General features: G+C 33.6%; 2 protein-coding genes across 2 annotated transcripts; one reads left to right on the forward strand and one right to left on the reverse strand.

The window, feature by feature from the left end:
* Positions 1-4892: 4892 nt before the first annotated feature.
* LOC139491911 (tripartite motif-containing protein 2-like) lies at positions 4893-13242 on the reverse strand. The gene is made up of 4 exons (XM_071279844.1): positions 13094-13242; positions 11100-11241; positions 8138-8288; positions 4893-6243 (listed from the first exon to the last, which is right to left on the reverse strand). The coding sequence occupies exons 2-4, from the start codon at positions 11230-11232 to the stop codon at positions 5331-5333; spliced, it is 1197 nt and encodes a 398-aa protein (XP_071135945.1). The 5' UTR covers positions 11233-11241; positions 13094-13242; the 3' UTR covers positions 4893-5330.
* Positions 13243-13655: 413 nt separating this feature from the next.
* LOC139491912 (uncharacterized) lies at positions 13656-20481 on the forward strand. The gene is made up of 4 exons (XM_071279845.1): positions 13656-14568; positions 15242-15884; positions 16826-17215; positions 20201-20481. Exons 1-4 carry the CDS (start codon positions 14057-14059, stop codon positions 20453-20455), a joined length of 1800 nt encoding a protein of 599 aa, XP_071135946.1. The 5' UTR covers positions 13656-14056; the 3' UTR covers positions 20456-20481.
* The last annotated feature ends 1866 nt before the right edge of the window (positions 20482-22347 follow it).

The following is a 22347-nucleotide window of genomic DNA, read 5'->3' on the forward strand; positions in this document are numbered from 1 at the left end:
AAGATGATATGTCATTTTTTTTTAAACAACGGTAATTTCTCAAATTCGCCGACATATTTTCCGTATGCAAAGTGACCTTAGCGTGACCCATCTCCCAAAAATCCGGTGATCGCAATACGCATGGATCTGTCACTGAAACAAACTATTATCTGATTGTAAATGTTAAACACGTGCTCAATATCCATGCTTCTTTGTTCATTGTTTACTATAAGGTGAAAAATCGGTAAACTTCGGCTTCAAAACACGACAGATGCATTTGAATTGAACGTGAGTTTCATGTATAAGCTCGTTTGAGGTGTATCTCACGTGAAAATTTTCAAGTGAATTTTATGTGAGATTCATGTGAAATTCACGTGAGCAAATTTTGCCTGTGTAATGGAGTCAGGCGATATTGTTTTAAAATCTTTGCAGTTCTAGTTAAAATTATGCTGGGCAATAAAAGATTTACTGTTTTAACATTGCAACCAAATTGGGCCGGATGAAGGACGTAAAAAAAAACCACACCATATGAATGAAAAAAATATGGGGTAAACGTAAATAAAACAACAACACAGCCACAAAATATCCAAAGCTCATGTAGAGGGCAACATACAGTTGACAACAAAAGACAGTAGATTGCTTCAAATTCCAGTGACCTCGTAACATTTACTTCAGAACCCATACCATTTACACAACGACATAACACTTATAAACAGATGTTGTCACAGTACTCTGAGGCAGTAAATTAACCTAATGTATGTACTTACACGGGATAGTATCAATTAGGTATTATTTCAAGGTGTAATGAATATTTGTTAGAACACTCGGATTACAGGGATGTAATCTTTGAAAATAACAGCAGTATTGTCGTATTTTTCAAATAAATCAGAATTAAATACTGATAAAACAAACAAACAAAACAACACCAATTATTTGTAGTAAACAAATGAAATTAAGAATGTACGTCATATTTATAAATGAAACGTGATAGTCTCATTGGTCGTGGTTAATGCCAATGTATTGTAATATTTTGACAAGGCATGAAGGCCATGTAAATTATCAAACCTTTGTCGCATGATACCCAATTCATGAAAATAAATATCCATTTAAACACTCAGTCTGCTTTTTGACTGTTCTTACAAGCTATCATCAAAATTGTCTTTGAAGCTGGGTCACACATTGACGATTTTTACTGCCGTCTTTGACAGGACCATTCCCGATTAAAATATTTCAAAAGTCTGATAAAGATCCTGTGAATTGTGGATGGAAATTACAATTTTTAATTAAAATTGTAAAACAAATAATTTAATCACGACAACAATCAGAAGCGTCGATATTCATCCGTTTCCAAGAAAATTTATCCCGATAATCCCGTTCTCAATCCGCTTCTTATCCAATTTGTATCTTCCGCCTGGTAAAATTCGACCGAGTCTGTCACGACTGCGTCCCGATTCTACCGAATGTAATCCGACAGAGATCAGACATTGACCAGACAGTGAACCGACGCTGACGGAAGTCATCCGTTCGAAATCTTATCACGGTCCGCTCTGTCGCATTACAAACGGCTTTGTCTGGTCTGAGTCGTAATGTATTCTGTAATTGTCGGGACTCTGACGTGGGTATCATTGACGAATTTCGTATTAATAGCGGGACTGTTCCGAAAAGGTTTCGGCAAAAACGGTTCGCAATCGAAAAGATCTGGATGCAATCTGGACTTAATCGGCAGAAAAACAGCAATGAAAAATTTCTCCCGATCATTCCCGTTCCACAGGACACCGTCCAGAATACACAGAACATTGTTAGGATTTTGATCCGATACAGCAGAACCTGTCAAGACATAGACACGATTGTAATCCGACTAGACAAAATCGGCTGAGTTTCCCCGAATGTTACGGGACGCACCTAACTGTCTGGGTGCTTCGCCGAACTATTCGTACACTTCCCTACCCGTAGGAATCTGTTACGAACTTAAACGACTGCGTTCAGACAATGATAGGACATTCCAGATAATTGAGGATAGTAATCCGACGTTTTCACTTTTTGTGTCGTATCGCTGTCTGATTTCAAACGGGAGCAATAATCGGCAATGTGTGAACCCCGCATGACACTGTTGATCATATGGTCAATGTCCTGCATGACCACATTATTTAAGTATGTGCCTGTCCCAAGTCAGGAGCCTGTAATTCAGTGGTTGTCGTTTGTATATGTGTTACATATTTGTTTTTTGTTCATTTTTTGTATATAAATAAGGCCGTTAAAAAGAATTGTTTTACGTTGTCTTATCGGGGCCTTTAATAGCCGACTATGCGGTATGGGCTTTGCTCATTGATGAAGGCCGTACGGTGACCTATAGTTGTTAAATGTCTGTGTCATTTTAGTCTCTTGTGGACAGTTGTCTCATTGTCAATCATACCACATCTTCTTTTTTGTATGGTGTACGAAATTACATACAATAACTTGTGGTTATGTTTTTGTTGCAGTTCAGTGTATCTTCTGTTCCTTTGCTTTCCTCTTATAGTTGACGTGTTTCTCTCGGTTTGAGTTTGTCACCAGGATTTGTTTTCGCCTAATATCGATTTATTACTTTGAAACATGTTCCACAAATATACTACTTAAATCAATAATTATTGTTCTGGTCGTATAGTTAAAGTATCTGGTGAAAAGAATTATAATTACAACTTACAAAATTAATGACCTTCTGAATCAACACTATTTAACATGTTAAATTGTCGTAAAGACTTGTTGCATCACTACTGGTACCAATATGAAAAGTGATAAACTTGGTCGTGCACAGGTCTGAGGGGTCAATTATCAAATATGTGGGACTGTATTGGGGTAGGTGGATCCTTCAATTTAGTATAATTTCTTATTTCTTTAAGCCATTATTCTCTATTCCTTATAAATTTCTAAATATCTCCATTCTATATACTTTAGAATCATTTCAAAACAGTGTAGCTGTGGCCATTGATTGACAACCTTAAATTATCCCATTGACTGGGGCAGATTATGTGAACGTTCGCTGTAACAACCGCTGCTCACTATGTACTTGTTAAAGGCAATTAAACTGTGGGTCACAAAAGGTTCTCAACACCTAAATAAAGAAATTAGAAAAACTAATTAGGAATAACACGATGTTTTGATTTATATCAATAATATAAATCAAAACATAAAGTTATTCCTGATTAATTTTTCAAACTATTTTAATATTAAAGGCGTTAAGAACCTTTAGTGACCCCACAGTTTAAATTCTATAATAAGTAAGTAGTGAGCAGTTGTCGTTACAGACACACGTTCACCTAATCTGCCCCAGTCAATGGGATAATTTAAGGTTGTCAATCAATGGCCACAGCTACACTGTTTTGAATATGATTCTAGTCCCCAATCATTTTAAATTTTATGTAATTTTTGGCTTTTTTTTAAATCTACAAATGTATAAACCCCATCCAGACCCTTAATAAAGGTCAATTATCTTGCCCTCTGAAATGTACAAATTTTTGAAATTCTATCATCATTTCAAAATCATGCTCATTTCATAGATAAAACGAACAGGAGAATAAAATAAGGACACTAGTACAGAAATGTCACACGTGATATATTATTATGGTGGCTCTAACATGTATACATGAACTGTTTTTTTCATGCAATTTGTTTGCATTTTTTCACGAGATTTTCTGATCTTAATTCGCCATGTTTCGTGAAAGTTGATAAAAAAAAAAAGCGTCGTGAAATGTGTTTGCGCAACTTTTTGGAATTTTGGATCCTCAATGCTCTTCAACTTTGTACTTGTTTGGCTCTATATATATTTCGATATGAGCGTCACTGATGAGTCTTATGTAGACGAAACGCGCGTCTGGCGTACTAAACTATAATCCTGGTACCTTTGATAACAATTTAAACCACTGGGCGATGCCTCTGCTGGTGGACGTTTCGTCCCCGATGGTATCACCAGCCCAGTAATCAACATTTAGGTGTTGACATGAATATCAATAATGTGGTCATTTTAATAAATTTCCTGTTTACAAAACCTTGAAATTTTCGAAAAACTAAGGATTTTCTTATCCCAGGCATAGATTACCTTAGCCGTATTTGGCAAAACTTTTTGGAATTTTGGATCCTCAATGCTCTTCAACTTTGTACTTGTTTGGCCTTATATATATTTCGAGATGAGCGTAACTGATGAGTCTTGTGTAGACGAAACGCGCGTCTGGCGTACTAAATTACAATCCCGGTACCTTTGATAACTATTATGTCACGTTTGCAAATGCCGGGTTTTTTTAAGAACTCAGATACAATGAAAATCTTATGCATCGGGTGTTTAAACAACTGGAAAATAGCTTGGCACTAAACTGGAATGCAGAGGAAAAAGCTAGAACACAAATATTGAAACAAAGCTGAAGTGCACAATTATTCTATAGTACAAGGCTGTAGGACATTTGACCTAGACGGATGGTTCACTTAAAAAATAGAACCATCAAATAAAATCAAGGTCTTGGAGGCTGACATCATAAAAAGACAACTGTTAATAATTTAAAATGAAGACTGAATTGTATACGTCTCTTTCATAGTTTGGTGTCGTTTGACAATTGTTGTGAAGTTGCTGTCTAATTGACAATGCATCTCCTGTCATTTACAAGCAAATCCTTTAGAAGAGCTAAGATAATTGCAAACAAATAAAATAATAGTTTCAAAGTACAAAATACTCTTCAGCTTTTATCATATAAATTTACAGAAAAGGCTAAGAAAGGCAACTCCTATATTTCTCAACAGAAAATACGCCAGTGATTTGAATAAAATGAACAGAACATTTTTCTTAAGTTAGGACCCCAAAATAAAACAAAAGAGGAACCCGAAGTATAACCAACTGCAACAATAACCTTTGCCGTTTGCCATATGAGTTCTATTTAACCCCTGTCTAGGAATATTTGAAATAGTACATAACAATTTAATAAAAACATGAAACAATTTATAACAGTTATTAAATGCTTTCAAAAATATCACAGATGAGATACATGTAAATTCGAATCAAGGCAAAGTCAAATGCTTAGATAAAAATGCAATAATTCTAAATTTGAATATAAATGCATCTGGTCTTACCTTACAATTTTTAACAAACTAAATGCATGAATTTATTAAAAAAAAATGCTGCATAGCGCTTAAAAGTACATATGAAGGTTAAAATCTTTAAACGGTTGTTTCACTTTTTGTCTTTAGTCTGTTCGTATTCAAAGAATATTGGACTGATTTCCAGTCAGCCTCATAAGCAACACGGTTGAGCATAACACGTGACTTTTGTCTTCAAATTTCTCTTCTTTAAGAAAGGACAATCACTTAAGAAAACGGGGAAAAAACAACTAATTTGGAATTGTCAGTCCATCTTTATCAAATTTTGGCGTCGGCGTCCTGCGCTTACTAGATCCAGGACGTGTTATGTGACAATAACATGACCTGAACCGGAAAATTTTGACACAATGTGGTCCAGAAATACTGAATTCTGTCACAATCAAGTGACCTTCCTCACCTATTGCGCATGTCTGTACAGGACCGGCTGCATCAGCAGGACAAATAGCTTGTTTCAGTAACGCTCCTCGTTCAGAATAAACATTGACGGTATGGTTAAGAGCGTCTGTAACAACAAGATCACCGGTTCTGTCGATGCATATTCCTGATGGAACCATTGATAACCCTTCTCCCGTAGGTTGGGGTGTAAATCTATACAAGAGTCTGCCGTCATATGTAAAATATTTAATTAAACATTCAATCGTATCACACACTATAACTTCAGACTTATTGTTCACACATATTTGGCAACCTGCTTTAGTCTTTTCGAATCCCCCGAGGGGAAAATTGTGCAAAAGTTTTCCTCCTCTTCTGTAGATTTCTATCGTTCGAGCACATGTACACACGACTATATTGAAACTTTTATCACAAGAAACACTAAACGGTTCGTGTGAAGTCGCAAATTGGTATTTAAAATTCCCTTTCGAAGAAAAAACCTGTATCCGTCTGTTATTTTTATCGGCTACTGCAATGTCGCAGTTCGGTAATTCAGCTACTCCGGTTGGTTCGTTGAACTGTCCCTCTTTAAAACCGCGCTTACCGAAAGTCCGCATTAATACGCCAAACTGGTTTAAAACTTGAACTCTGTGATTCTTTGTGTCTGCTATCAAAATAGCGGAATCTATGGTTGCTGCCAAGCCTCGTGGGTAGTGAAAATCTCCTTCGGCTCTGCCTCGTAACCCAATGTTGAACAATAATTTATTTGGCCTGCAAAAGTTAAGTGAAAAAAGTGTTAAAATTGACTCTACTGTTTCCTCCTCCTACTTCATTGCTTAAATATTTACTTAACATATATACATATACGGGGCGCCGAATGGGACTCTTGTGGTTTTGTACAAAATTCAATTCTGTCATAACAAAATCATTTTTGTCTTACAAAACTATGTGCTACAGACTTGTTTTGTGAGAACTTCAATTTTGTGATGACAAAATTCATTTGTGTAGACAAAATTCATTTTTGTAGACAAAATTCATATTTGTCATGACAAAAGTCAATTTTGTCTAAAAGGTATGCAAATATAAGACTTATATTTGCATACAAAATTGACTTTTGTTACCTGATATGGAAATTAAATCACAAAAGTCAATTGTGTGAGGTAAGATTTAATTTTGTGAGACAAAATTGACTTTTGTGAGACAAAATTAACTTTTGTGAGACAAAATTGACTTTTGTGAGACAAGATTCAATTTTGTCAATTTTGTTGAGACAAAAGTCAATTTTGTTAATTTTGTTGAGACAAAAGTCAATTCTGTCAATTTTGTTGAGACAAAAATCAATTTTGTTGAGACAAAAGTCAATTTTGTTAATTTTGTTAAGACAAAAGTCAATTTTGTTAATTTTGTTGAGACAAAAGTCAATTTTGTTAATTTTGTTGAGACAAAAGTCAATTTTGTCAATTTTGTTGAGACAAAAGTCAATTTTGTGACGACAAAATTCATTTTTGTGACGACAAAATTAATTTTTGTGACGACAAAATTGACTTTCGTGAGACAAAAATCAATTTTGTCAATTTTGTTGAGACAAAAGTCAATTTTGTCAATTTTGTTGAGACAAAATTGACTTGAGACAAAATTGACTTTTGTCTCACAAAAGTCAATTTTGTTGAGACAAAAGTCAATTTTGTCAATTTTGTTGAGACAAAAGTCAATTTTGTCAATTTTGTTGAGACAAAATTCATTTTTGTCAATTTTGTGTAACAAAAGTCGATTTTGTATGCAAATTAGTTCACAGAAACCAAACTAAACTAATTTGAATACAAAATTGACTTTTGTCGCCCAATTTTCAAATTAGGTAACAAAATTCAAGTCTGTGTAACAAAAATGAATTTTGTCATGACAAAAGTGACTTTTGTCCGCTGATAGATAATTTTGTATGACAAAATTTTAAATTTGTAGTATGATACAAATTTTGTTAAACTGAACTTATTTTTGTTGAACAAAAGTCACTTTTGTCCGTACAAAATTGAATTTTGAGTACAAAACCACAAGAGTCCCATTCGGCGCCCCGTAACATATACTTATTTTGTAATCTTACATATTTATCATTTGTGAGTAAGTTTTTTCAAACGTTTTGTAATGATTAAGATATGAAACCCACTCATCATAACTTTTCGGTCATTCACCATAATGCTTTTATAAAATGTTTACAATCATGAGATATCATTTTTGCAAATTTCATGAAGGTATCCTTTCAGCCTTTCTTCGAATGAGATCATGCAAAGTTAGTATGAACTTTTTCTAAGACTAAACGTGCTCGGAATTCACATTTTAACTTGTTACTTCACATGGTAACTTATAAATGTCTAGTTGTACAGCAAATACCAGTTTTTAAGTCTACTAGGGATATATAGTAAGCGTCAAAACCCTATTTCCCACATTTCCCGAATACAAAATGGTTGGTAAATTTGTAAATTTAAGATTAAATGAAGAATGTGACTCGGATGGATAGTTGTCTCATTGGCACTCATACCTCACTCATATCTATAGAATTACCTTTACCTTTATAATTTAACTCCGATGGATACTTGTTTCATTGACATTCATACTACATCTCCTTATTTTTATAATTAAAATTACGCGAAGGATTTTAAGCAAAGTTTACTTTTTAATGCCGTCCTCTGTTTTCTCTATTTTCTTCACTCTTAAGCTGTCGGTACTTTTCCTAGTTTCAGCCAATCCTTTAGCTAACACCCATGCTTCCCATTCCCGACGATCTCTTAAATCTTTCATGGACTCTTGTCGACAGTCATGTGCTGAAAAGATAGTAATGAAACATTTTTACAATCACATTTTGTTTGAACATCACACACTCTTATGGACATATTTGTTTAGGGGCCAGCTGAAGACCGCCCTGGTGCGGGAGTTTCTCGCTGCATTGGAGAGCTATTGGTGACCTTCTGCTGTTGTCTATTCTATGGTCGGGTTGTTGTCTCTTTGACACATTCCCCATTTCCATTAACATTTTAGTGCGTGTGTATTGATAATTGTTATAAAATAATGTCTAATGATCATTTAAAAACCATTTCGTTTTGAGAATTCATGAAAATGCATAGAAATACAGCATAAAAAAGATAAGTAAAAAAAAATGAGTAAAAAAAATATAAAAAATATTGTAATTTACTGAATTACACAAATATTCAGTAACATAGTCAATGGTATTATCTTTTTTCTTAATCTTTATATAGATATAAAATTATGTTCAGAAGCAATGTTCCTGTAAAACTATATAAGACATTTGTTTAGAAACGAATCCAACATTATTAAAATGTGGTTCACACTGAATAATATAACCCGCGTAGCCTTATAATTTAATTTTAAATGACGTCACGGTCACATGACAAAATAGTGTCTATGAGCTGATAGACAACAACATTTTAGCAAATCAGAAGACGAGTTCAATCCAAATCAAATGATATATTTATACCCCTTTAGTACTTAAAAATCAACTGACGATGGAAAGATTCAATGAGTTTTATACAACGATTATCCAATTCTTTTTATAGGAATAGATATCATCCGGGAAATTAACAACCACCACCAGTAAAGCTATATAAATGAAATATTTAAAATTCATTTTCACTGAACTAGAACGGACAGCTGAGGCCCATCCCCCGGGTGCGGGATTTTTTTCTGCATTGAAGACTCATTAGTTGCCTCTTTGACCTATTCCCTATTTTGCATTCTCTATTTTATATTAAACTTCGTTAGTCTTTTGTAATTTTGATTACGTATGACATCTAACAATACCACGACTAATCTGGGATAAAAGGGGGGGGGGGTAAAAGAACTATACATATGCATCCATATGCATCCAACAATTCTGTGAGAGTGTTGCTTAATTTGTTGTAGTCTCCTTAATATACGTGAAACATTTGCCCCTGGACGTTGAGCTTAAAGCGATAAATCAATCAAGATCACGATTTTGTTTGTTTGATTTTTTGAAAGCCACTTCCTGTACTGTTATGGATTTTTTTGGGTCGTCTTTATAGAGTGGCCCTGTGTTATCGTCATATTAATTATTTTAGAGGGGGTCTTTTCTTTCTACCTTTATTGGCATTAACAGAACTTGAAATGTCTAGCTGCACTTGAGCGTCATATTCACCTACGGAAGACGATGTGCTTCAGTGAAGCGGTTAATAAAAATATGTTTATCTACATCTGTAACTATTGTTACTGCTTTCCTTTTCCATGTTTTAAGCATACACATGACTAGAATATAATGTGTATATTACACCATAAACCTCTCTGTCACATCTAAGCTAAAGATAACATTTAAATTATGAATTTAGCAACTAAAATAAATAAACAATAATCTAGCAAATTCATCAACCATCTAAAAGTCATACTTTCCCACTCCGTTTCTGCTGAAATAAAACATAATGTAAATTGACCTATGGTCTTTAGAATATTCCGAAATGAGCCATGTTCACATTGATAACTTATTGATGAATGCTATACTATTATTAAATCTCAGATCATGGTCTATTTTAAAAACACTTGAATTCGAAATGCGTTTTACTCGTATACATGTAGTTGTATACATACTTAGAGGTTACGTTTCCACATAGAATTTAAAAGAAGTCATCTAATACATGTTTCTACGTTAATTGTTCAAGTGTTTATGCACGTGTTGTTTTTTGTATGTCTTTGAATAAACATTATCGGTGGGTCCAAAGCTCAGCCACCCCCTTTTTTCGTTCTTTCTTCCGACTTATATTTTAATTATTTGCGTACTGATCGTTTCTGCATGTATTTGTATTTTATGTTAAATTGGCAGCGTCTATTGCAGATAAGTCAGAATATATAATGGACTTTGGGAATACAGCCCCTTTTACATATGAAACTCCTCTATGATTCTTATTTTCTCGGGTATAGTATATAAAAATCTGCAATTGTAAAACCGTATCGATGAAAACAAGAACACATAAAAAAGTATAGACAAGAAATTAATACCAACAAAATTTAAAACAAAAGATATAATCTATAGAAAAAGGGGGGTTCAGTATCTAGGCGCCTATTTGGTAGAGTGTTACTTTCTTGACGTGTTATTCTTAAAAAAAGAAGAAGAAAAAACATATAATAAGGAATAAATTTAAACACTAAAAAAAGAATCAATAAAAAATCTAAACTATGAAATTGTGTGGTAAAATAGCATGCAGCTCATATTTAAAACTTGCAACAACAATGGCGACATATTATGCTGTTGAGTGGCGAAGTAACTGAAAAACAGGAGAAAAGGAGAAAAAGGGAAAAGGGGGCAAAAAGGGGGGGGGGGGGGGGGCAACAATCCAGTATCCAATACTTTTGCTCCCGTCAATGTTTGGCATGATTTAAAAATTTTAAGAAATAGATAAAGTCGGATTTGAGGATCTTAGTCAGGAAAAAAGTTATTGGTAAGAAATAAAACATCTTAATTGATCAAGTGTGTGCATAGCTTTGCTGGTCGCATGCAGTGACTGTTGTGCCGGTTTCAAATTTCTTTTTAAGTTGACCCCTTTGTAAATACTGCGTGATGTTTGTGTAGAACTTAACTTCGACTGGTCCTGTTTATACAAGGAACTTACCCTTTGGCCTTCGGTTAAATATATACGGAGATCGGTCGTGATACAGCTCCTTTAACGATGGCACACTGGAACGGATATCCGGGGAAGTATATCCATGACCGTATAGTCTGTAACGGGACAGATAGTCCACCATGTTGGTATTCTGTAAACAGATATTAAAATTTAAATACAATAATAGCGCTTTAAAATAAATTCCAAATTATTCCATTCAATTCCCGATCCGCTGCTCTAGAGTGCGATATTAAAATATCGTAAATTATAAAACTTCATGAAGTAAGGAGGTGTGGACACATACACATGTCTCTGATGTGGGTTTTACGTCAATGAGACAGCAAACTAACAAATCGATTAACAAAAAAAAATTACGAAGAAATTCTATACAATTCTGCAAATATGTAGGGAATTGTAAATAAGGGGTAAGACTGTAAAAAAAACATTGACGAATCTCTATTCAAGATAATTATATTTTTCGTTGGCCGGCTTTGTACATGTATGTGATGCAATCAGACGATTTCCAAAAAGGATGAATGGATGTACATATTTTTTTGCATTATTAAGTTATCTTACAGTTTGCAAACGAGTCTTCAAATTTCTTAAAGTGTATATAGTGCGTTCCACACTTTGTGTATTGTTATGGAGAACTTGTGCAGTTTTTGTAGATGGCTAAATATAGTATTAAAAAAAACATTTCTTAAAGAGGTGCACATTTTAATTAATAAACTCTTTAGTTTTTCATCAGAGATTTCCAGAATGTCTAAATATATATATTGAAGATGTGCGTTCCACTTTATGAACGCATATATATGGAGAATTTTAGTTCCTTTAATATCTCCTGAGAGACTATGGTTTCCTCGCGTTAATTAAAGTGGTATATCTTTAACAAGCTTTCAAATAAATGCTCACTAAATCATATCAAAACACCCCAAAAAAATATCACAGGTCTGTATGAGGGTTGTATGGATAATGGAAAAAAAATATTAAAGAAATAAGAAATACGGACCAATAAATTAAAGAATATAGAATAAGCGACTGCTATAGTATAAAGAATAGAAATATGAACCAAAAATATGAAGAATATGATAAAGGACTACTCCTCATCCTGTTCCTCATATCAACCACCCGGTTAAACTATGATGTTATACAAAATCAAACAAATTCCTATGTCATGGTATAAATTCAAAGATACGAAACTTCAAATCAATATCATTATCTTTGTACGATTTCATACAAGTATGGATGTAATAACAAGGATAGTCGTCTGGAAATTTCCATTAACAAACCATTATTCGTATATGATGGTGTTTCCATGTACCTAATTGTTCACCAATGGTGTTGTTCATTTCTATGATGAAGTTTACACAGGACAACTTTGTAAAGCATCTATAGAAAGAGCACTTTTAAATTTCAAAAGAATATTGAATGTTTAACAAAAATCAATTAAACTCCAATATTGATGATTGATAAGTTTGTTTTTTAAATGTCATAGATAAACAAATAGAAAAGGTCGTTTTGAAAACCTGATCACTCGTGTAATCGACAGCTCAAGTATTTATGGCATAAAAAGGGGGAGGGATACAATTGACAAAATTTTTCAATATTAAACGCGAGACATTTAAATTTAATGACTTCAATTTTATTCAATGGCATGTATAAAGAAAGATAAAACGTGTGTACTCAACAAAATCACCTAAGGAATTTAACTTTTAGACTGGTTTAATTGATTTTCAGTGCAAAGATAAGATACAAATCGTAATTATTAAAAAGTATGATATCTGAATTATATATTTAATAACTGTCAAAAATATAAATAAAATCCTTATGAATCTAAGATAAACAAAGATCATATAAAACTAATAAAACAAAATATTCCAATTGTTAAAATTTAATCCTTGGTAGATTTCAATCTATAGACGTGAAGTAATTTGGCACGGACCGGGATCAACAAGTCCTAATGAAATCGACAAAAATATAAGTAAATAATTAAAATTTCATACCTGACTATATTTGAAAGGAAATGTGTGATCTTTTACATGTCTCCAGATAAATGTTAACGGCCTTGTCGGATATCGGGTAGCTTCGCTAGCAACGGAAGTCCCGAAACAAGCTCTAACACGCAGGACACCCGATATAGAAATGTATATGTTTACGTTTTAAATAAAAACCACTGGAGGTAGACTAAACTTGTCATTCAAAGTTCGATAACAAAATGTCGATATGTCTATATCATTATTTAATGGGTATTAAGTATTAATTATCTGTTATTTATTCGCTTCACATGTCAAAATTGTACGCGGGATCAGTGGCTCGCGAAGGACAGAATGTGGATTTTTAAAATAATAATTGAAAAAAATAATAGGAATACAAAAATAAAAAATAAACAAATCCGATCAGATTTATTGTCATAACATATGTGTATTGATATACCAAGAGTTCAGAATAATAAAAAATCTATATAGTACAATAGTACTAAAATATGTAATTAAATATGTAAGTACAACTTCAAAAAAATCGAACGTCACTGAATACTATTTGAGAACGAAAACAAATGATAAAAATAGTATCAGCTTAATCTGTTTAAAGAATGTAATATTTTAAATGTCAAAGATTAATTAAACACAACAGTAATCTACTAAAACCCAGTGACGGATTACAGTGAGGCTTCTTACAGGCCTCCCTTTGATAAAGCGTTTGGTTTGCTCTTATATCTTTCTTAAAAAGAAAAGGGGGAAACCTCGCGTTTAAAATTAAGAAAAGCTAACTGTCTCGAGTGGAGAAATATCGTATTGTATCCACTCTAGTGACAGAATTTAGCCATCAAGACACAAAGTTTAAATAGTGCATTAACATTAGAAAAAAACTGTGGTCTGCGACTATGTAGATAAGTTGAAACTCCCAATTAATCATAAAAGTTTGACAACCTTGAAACCTAATAATTGTCCCAAGTAAAGGACATAATTATGATAAATGTACACTATACGTATCGTACACTTATAAGATATGTCTTATCTAAGTACCATTATTACAGAATGTTACTTATATGGATAAAGGTTCTTCTAATCATCGGCCATGTTGGATCCTCACCATTCGGTCCCGTCTATCCAATTACTGCTGCCGTTTTTAGAAACAGATACTCTGATGTCGAATGGAATGAAACTCTTGGTCGATTTAAGAATGTAGGTGGTGATACCGTTATATTCCGCTCACCTGCTTTGGAAGTTCGGACAAAATCTAGCCTTGACAACGACCCGGATTATGCTTCTTGTGGATCTTCTTTCGGAGTGTCAAGTTGTTACGACACTGCTACTCAAGATCTGACTGGAAAGGGATTAAACATTACTGCCGTTATTACCTACAGTAACGACGAAAATTACGGAGCGTCCATTCTTAGGTGTCCTGGTTATGACAAACGTCTGAACAGTGCAACCAACAAAATATACAACAGAATAGTTCTGTCTTTACTTCCAGTAAGGTACGCATATAGTTCTCTTAAACCGAGAGCAGAATAAAAAAGGAAAAAACCAATTTTCCTCTTTTTTCACTCTTATTTCTGACAAGTGCAATTAGAGGCCAAATTTGTACCAGAACATAATAAATTTAACCCATAACCCATGTATTTGAGAGAAAAAAAAACATGTAAAACAAGACAATTCTGTTATACAATTATTTATTTGTTACATTTCAAAATAAATTTATACTGAATTCTACACTTTTCTGTCCATTTTAAGTCAACTCTCTGTCAAGGATGCAAAATAGAGAATACAATTATTCCAAATGCATGGTGCTTTCTGTATATGATAATTTATAAAATGATCATTTATAAAATAAATCTATTATATAGAGCCTTAATATCTAATATAAGTGTTGAAAATCATAGAATAAAATAATTCTACATTGAATGTCATTTATGATTATAATAATAAAAAATAAAAATAATAAAAAATAAATTTATTTTGAAAGTCATGTAATCTGTACAGTTCTTAGCATAAAGGCCATATTTTAGCATACTTAGTTTCTTAAGTATCTTTTATTTTTTATACAAACTCAAAATATACTAAATAAAACAGATCTTTATGATCGTGTCATCTTTTGTTGTTTCAAATCAATGCTCCATGACATAAGTGTTCTTTGTCTTTATTTCACAGTGGTAACTGTTCTTTCCCAAAAGGCAGTAAAGTTGTGGTATTGTTGTCAGTGTTCTCAGGAGGGGATCCACATGAAGTAATACTCAAAGGTGCTGCTAGTCGGAACATCTCGGTTTTATTAGGACTTCCTGCCATACCGGTAAAGACGTCAATTTCAGCACTTAATCTCATGCCAGCATACCTAGCTTGGACAGAACGTGTTTTGAATGACCATAAAACCAGATATTCTCCGTCTATGTACAAACCAATTCTTGGTTATTATTCCCGTGATGAAATTCTTCTCAGTGAAATCGAATCGACTTTGATTCAGTTTTATAAGGTAATAGCCAGTGCCGTTCATGGCTTTGGGAAGAAGATTCTCGTCTCGGCGAACATAGATCTAAGTCGCCTAACTCTAAACAAGACTGTTGCAGACCATGTACAAGGATTTTCTAAATTGTCTGATCGAAAATCAGCAAATATTGACTTCATTGCTGTACACGAAGGCCGAGGTTACGGTCGAGGTGGATTATATTGGCCGACGCAAGTTGATCAACCAATAAACGCTTCGGATACAAAACTTATGCAAATCTTACAACGACGTCATCCAATGGTAAAACCAAATGTGACATTCAGCGAAGTATTCACTGGAAGTGTACAAGAGGTATAGGACTATTAAATCATCGAAATAGGGTCATCATAAAATTATCAATATATATTCTGCATACCATTATCAATATATTTTCTGCATACCATTATCGATATATTCATGTTGTGCATACCTTATCAATAAATGTTTTGCATAACATTATCAATATATGTTCTGCATACCGGCATTATCAATTTATGTTCTGCATACCATTATAAGTATAGGTTTTTATAACATTATCAAATTATGTTCAGCATAACATTATCAAAATAGGGTATTCATAACATTATCAAAATATGGTCTTCATAACACTAGTACTATCAAAATATGGTCTTCATAACATTATCAAAATAGGGTCTTCATAACATTATCAAAATAGGGTCTTCAGAGCATTATGATATCAAAATATGGTCTTCATAGCATTATGATATCAAAATATGGTCTTCGTTCAATTGATTTCAGATAAGGGTGAAGGTTTGGTACCATTTAAACGTTTAAACCCGATGAAATTGTTTTCACCTGTCCCAAGTCGGGAATCTGTCGTTCATTGGTTGTCGTTTGCTGATGGGGTTCATAAGTGTTTCTCGTTTCTCGTTTTTTTATGAAGATTAGACAGTAGGTTCCCCTGTTTGAACGGTTTTACACTAGTTTTTTTGGGGACCCTTTATACATTTGTAGCTTGCTGTTCGGTGTGAGCCAAGGCTCCGTGTTAAAGACGGTACTTTGCCCTATATTGAATTACTTTTATAAAATAGAAAGTTGTCATTTTGCACTCATACCACATCTTCTTATATCAATTATATCAAACAATTAATTAAAAAAATTATAAAACTACATATTTCTAAGTAAGATTGTCTAGATGGGATTTAGGTGAACGGAACAATGAAAATGCGGTACAACTAAATTTGTGAAGTGAAACGTAATACATTTACAATATACAATTTCCATTTTTACAGCTATTCCAAGGTCTTAACAACTACAGAGTTCTGAACAAGGATACATCTGATCTGTGGCTATTATTGGAAGCAGAAGAAGACTTGATTGACGATGTTTGTCTCCCAGTGGATACTAAAGCGTCTGGTAATTCTGATCCAATCGACAGAACCAGTAAAACTAGACTTGATCGTTCCCTGTCGGCTACTGGTGCAGCAGTGCAGAAGGTTATGGCGTTTGCTTACGATCCAGAGTTTACGTGTACAACAAAGAGCCAAACAGTTCCATTGGTGGAGGAGATATCAACAGATTCTGGTAGACCAATCATTAGCAACTGCTCTTTTCATTCTTCTGCTAACAGATCCGTAGTGGTGATTGGGTACAATCTTGACGGTGAAACACAGGGTTTTCAGGTAATATCTGTCCTCATAGCTATAAGAGTTTTAAACAATAAAATGACAACCGTTACCCATTAATGTAAATAGAGACGAACATTTTTTTATATGTGTTTAGGGCTTTGAAATGCCGCGCTCCCGCCTGAATCTCGCGCCTTCTAAAATGAACTTATCAGATTAATTTCTTTTTTCTTTTCTAGATAATTATTCATAGAAATTATAAACAAACGAATCGAAACAAACCTGACTTTTTAAAAATGACGATCTGTAGAAAATATATGGTTAACCTTTTCAAAGTCAGAAGAAATAGGTAATTATTAAATATTAAGTACGATAGTGGATGCAACCAGAATCAAGATAACAAAAATACCGACCTGCAAAGAAAATTCGAGTTTATTGCTAGCTAAACCTCTAACTTGTATGACAATCGCTTAAAAGTCCAGATTTTTCTATTTAAAAAACTTGACCTCGACGATTAGGACTAAGACATCGACCATTGCTCTTTTCGGTTCTGTAGGTGCTGATTCAAACACAAAAACGTTTCTGGTATATTTGCCTGTCATCCGTTTGGTCTTGAGTGTATATATACGATGTCGTAATACAAAAGAGTTGCCAGAGCTCTACCCTTATTTGACCCCAGGGCTCTTTAAATAATGTATAAGGGCTCTGGCATCCACTAATTTGACCCCGGATTCAGAAAGGCGAGCTCCGGTCTCCATCTTATGGAGCTACCATTTGATTTTTTATTCACTCTAATCGGTCCTGCCTTTTTTTTTAGTTTATCCTGACTTTTTTTTACCTAAATTGTCAACCTGACTTTTTTTTTTGCAAGTGTCACATCCTGCCTTTTTTTTACTCAAAACTCCTGTCCTGCCTATTTTTTTTTCAAATTTCATCCTAGCCCCCCCCCCCCCCCCCTAAAAATAAAATGGTAGCTCCCTTAACTGCAGAGCTTTTTTTTTATAACGAGTTCCATAAAAACAATCAAAATTTAAATGAACTTATTGATGGATGGATATTTCCGATGACGTACATTCTACCACTTGTAATATCGAATCCTTGTTATTTAGTTTAAATCTAAATAATGTAACATTTACTAAATTTTATCATCGGTATAAGGACATCATTCGTAAATATAGCTCAACATGCAGACTTCTTATTCGTTCAGGTACACGTATTTCACATCCAAATTTTTATGGAACTATTCTTTATAAAGCACAAAAATGTCAGTATTCACCTCAGAAACTAACAAAACCTTTAAATAGACCTATTAAGAAGGGATATACTGTAGAAACATTAATTTTCGTGGGGTTAAAATTTTTTAAGGTTTCCTTAAACTGGAAGTGGTTTTATATGAAAGTTAAATTTTCGTGGGGGTTTTAATTTCGTGGATATATTCTTTCCACGAAATAAACGAAATTAAATCCTCCACGAAAATTTCTGCTTTTACAGTAGTTACGATATTGTTTTCAGGTCATTAAAGATTGCATATTTTGGCGTTAATATTGATTCACTTATAGGGTCTTTGCATCGGAACTAAACACGTTTATTAAAAAAACAGTTGTTGGCATGACACGGGTTATATGTTCTTCTCATATATGATATGATTGTATGATACTAAACCCCTAACGGGAAGGATTGTGCTGGATATTCATATGATGAAATAATAATCTTTCAATCGTATGGCGCGGAATCAGGGTCATAAACATCGATTTTAGTATATCCTAAAATGATTTCAGTATATACTAAATTACATTTTAGCATACCCTTAATTGATTTTAGGGTATCCTAAAATGAATTAAGTATATGCTAAAAATCATTTTAGGGTATACTAAAATGATTTTAGTATATACTAAAATCATTTTAGTATAAACTGAATTGACTTTAGGATACCAAAAAATGATTTTAGCATATACTAAAATAATTTATATACTAAAATCATTTTAGTATATATACTGAATTGACTTTAGGATACCCTAAAATGATTTTAGCATATACTAAATTCATTTTAGGATACCCTGATTCCGCGCCATACAATCAGTTTAATTGAAGTCTGGAGCTGTCATATAAGTTAACTGCTAGTAGTTTGTTTGTTATTTATGTATTATTGTCATTTTGTTTATTTTCTTTTGTTACCTCTTCTGACATCGGACTTTTCTTGAACTGAATTTTACTGTGCGTATTGTTATGCGTACTTTACTTTTCTACATTGGGCCAATGGCTAGAGGTATAGGGGGCAGGGGGGAGATCTCAAAAAACATGTTTAACCCCGACGCATTTTTGCGCCTGTTCAAGTCAGGAGCCTCTGGCCATTGTTAGTCTTGTATTATTTTTAAATTTAGTTTCTTGTGTACAATTTGGAGTTCAGTATGACGTTCATTATCACTGAACTAGTAGAATCATATTCAAAACAGTGTAGCTGTGGCCATTGATTGACAACCTTAAATTATCCCATTGACTGGGGCAGATTAGGTGAACGTGTGTCTGTAACGACAACTGCTCACTACTTACTTATTATAGAATTTAAACTGTGGGGTCACCAAAGGTTCTTAACGCCTTTAATATTAAAATAGTTCGAAAAATTAATCAGGAATAACTTTATGTTTTGATTCATATTATTGATATAAATCAAAACATCGTGTTATTCCTGATTAGTTTTTCTAATTTCTTTATTTAGGTGTTGAGAACCTTTTGTGACCTCACAGTTTAAGTGCCTTTAACAAGTACATAGTGAGCAGCGGTTGTTACAGCGAACGTTCCAGTCAATGGGACAATTTAAGGTTGTCAATCAATGGCCACAGCTACACTGTTTTGAATATGATTCTATATATATGTTTAGGGGCCAGCTGAAGGACGCCTCCGGGTGCGGGAATTTCTCGCTACATTGAAGACCTGTTGGTGACCTTCTGCTGTTGTCTTTTCTATGGTCGGTTTGTTGTCTCTTTGACACATTCCCCATTTCCATTCTCAATTTTATATTTGTTTTTGTGTTATATTTTTTAGGTCGACTGGCCAGATGGGGATGGCAAGCAACACCAGGACCATGTAAATGGATACTATTTTGAATTAGACTATGGTGAGCAGCATGGACTAATTCCGTCTCTGGAATATACACAACTGTATGACCCGTATGACGTGATAACATTGGCCGACCACGGATACGTTAATGTTAAAGCAATTGGAAGTTACCATGGTTGCAGTTTTGTTTTTGACTATCGTCAAAACAGACTGAGCGACAATGACACTTATGTACTCTGAAAATAAAATCACTTGTTTTAAACTTGGTTAAACGTTAACAGTTATGAGCAAATATATAGTTGAGCTTCTTAACTGACTGGTGTGCTTACCCTTTCGAAACACCTAGGCTTGATCGGGATTTTGTTACTTGATTCCTTTCTTTAATATTGTTTAGTGTTTAGTACACTGTTGTCAAGTTGTATAACCGTCCATTTTCTCCTTACACTGGCGTTATCTATCAGTCTCAAAATAATGATGTCAATTTACATTTGGTACTAACTGGAAACATAACGACCATATGGCGGCCATAATAACAGAGATTTAGAGAATTCGCTAGGATATTGTCGTTATGGTTAATGGTTTGTATGACAGATTTGAAGGTCACTTACTTGGAAAAATTGAAAGCATGTTCGGCGATGTTTGTAATTTACTTGATTAATCCTGATCTGGCGAAACCAGTGCTGGCCTCCTATGACCAAGTAGTCGTGATATGTATTAACCATAACTTGTATGCCGTGTTATTTAAAATATGTGTCAAAACACAAAAAATGTAACGTCTTTGCATATCCTTGACTTAAATAGACATGCTGCTGACAGTTTAATTCATACACTTTTAGATCTGTATTCATTTGTATGCCCCAACTACGATATTTTTTTTAGAAAGGCATTATGTTTTCTGGTCTGTGTATCCGTTAGTGAGGGGGGGCAAGGGGTTTAACTGTTATGCTGTTATGGGGCATTTTAATTCTTTGTTATCTGTTATTCTGAAAATATATTTACTGTTAGCTGTTATTGTCTTATTCTTTGTTAGCTGTTATAGGACTATTATCTATTTTGTTATCTGTTATTGTGAGAATCTATTTGCTGTTAACTGTTATTGAAAATTGGAATGTTAGCATTTTGACAGCCAATCTTCCGTAGAAATTGAAGATAATTGAAAATTGTGATTTGAATGGATAATAGTCTCATTGGCACGCTTACCACATCTTCTTACAATGTATATCTATTGGGGTCTTTCTACTGGTAATATCGGGTGGCCCTGTATTTGCAGAAGAATTTCAGTAACATACATCACATAAACATTTTAAAATCAATTGAATCCAGGACCATTCCAGTATATATTATTATTATCCTTTGTAATAAATTCCGTTGTCTGTGAACATGTAGCATTTTGTACAAATTAAAATTCACTTATCACTTGTACAATAACTTATAGTATGGATTTTGTTATAAAAAAAAAGCATTGGTACACCCTATAGATTTTTTTTTATTCAATGACCACATAATAATCTTTATGCTGTACTATTACACCACTGTCCCTGATTAGGGGAGGATTGGACACCAACTAGCATGCTTAAGTTGACGCAGTCACATTCTGTATGTGCCTATTTCCAAGTCAGGAGCCTGGATTCAGTGGTTGTAGTTTGTTACTGTGTTACTAAGTTTCTTGTTCACTATTTTGTGGATAAATTAGGCAGTTAGTTTTCTCCTTTGAATTGTTTTACATTACTAAGTGGTATGGGTTTGAATTATGGCTTTGGGAATTATACAACATCTTTTTCTTTTAGCATTTATATTATAAGTGCTACTCCCTCTCTTTTCATTTAAATGAAAGAGAACCCTGACCACCATATTTTTAAAAGATTTTTAACTGCTTCACATGGCGAAAATTGAAGCTCAGAAACCATTGATGCAAATAAAGATGTGTCTTCAGTTTAATTTTTCGACAAATACCTTTTAAAAATCCTACAGCTTCTACAATGCTGTATCCAAATTTTCCATATTCTATAATTTCACATAAGATGCATGATTGGTGTTTCACTTGGTGTCATCCAAATTTTCACTAGGTCCAATTTCTATTTTACCATCAGAATTGTCACTTGAGTCAATTTCTATTACCAGAATAACCATAA

The sequence above is a fragment of the Mytilus edulis genome, chromosome 10, assembly GCF_963676685.1.
Source record: "Mytilus edulis chromosome 10, xbMytEdul2.2, whole genome shotgun sequence".
In the NCBI taxonomy this organism is placed as follows: Eukaryota; Metazoa; Mollusca; class Bivalvia; order Mytilida; family Mytilidae; genus Mytilus; species Mytilus edulis.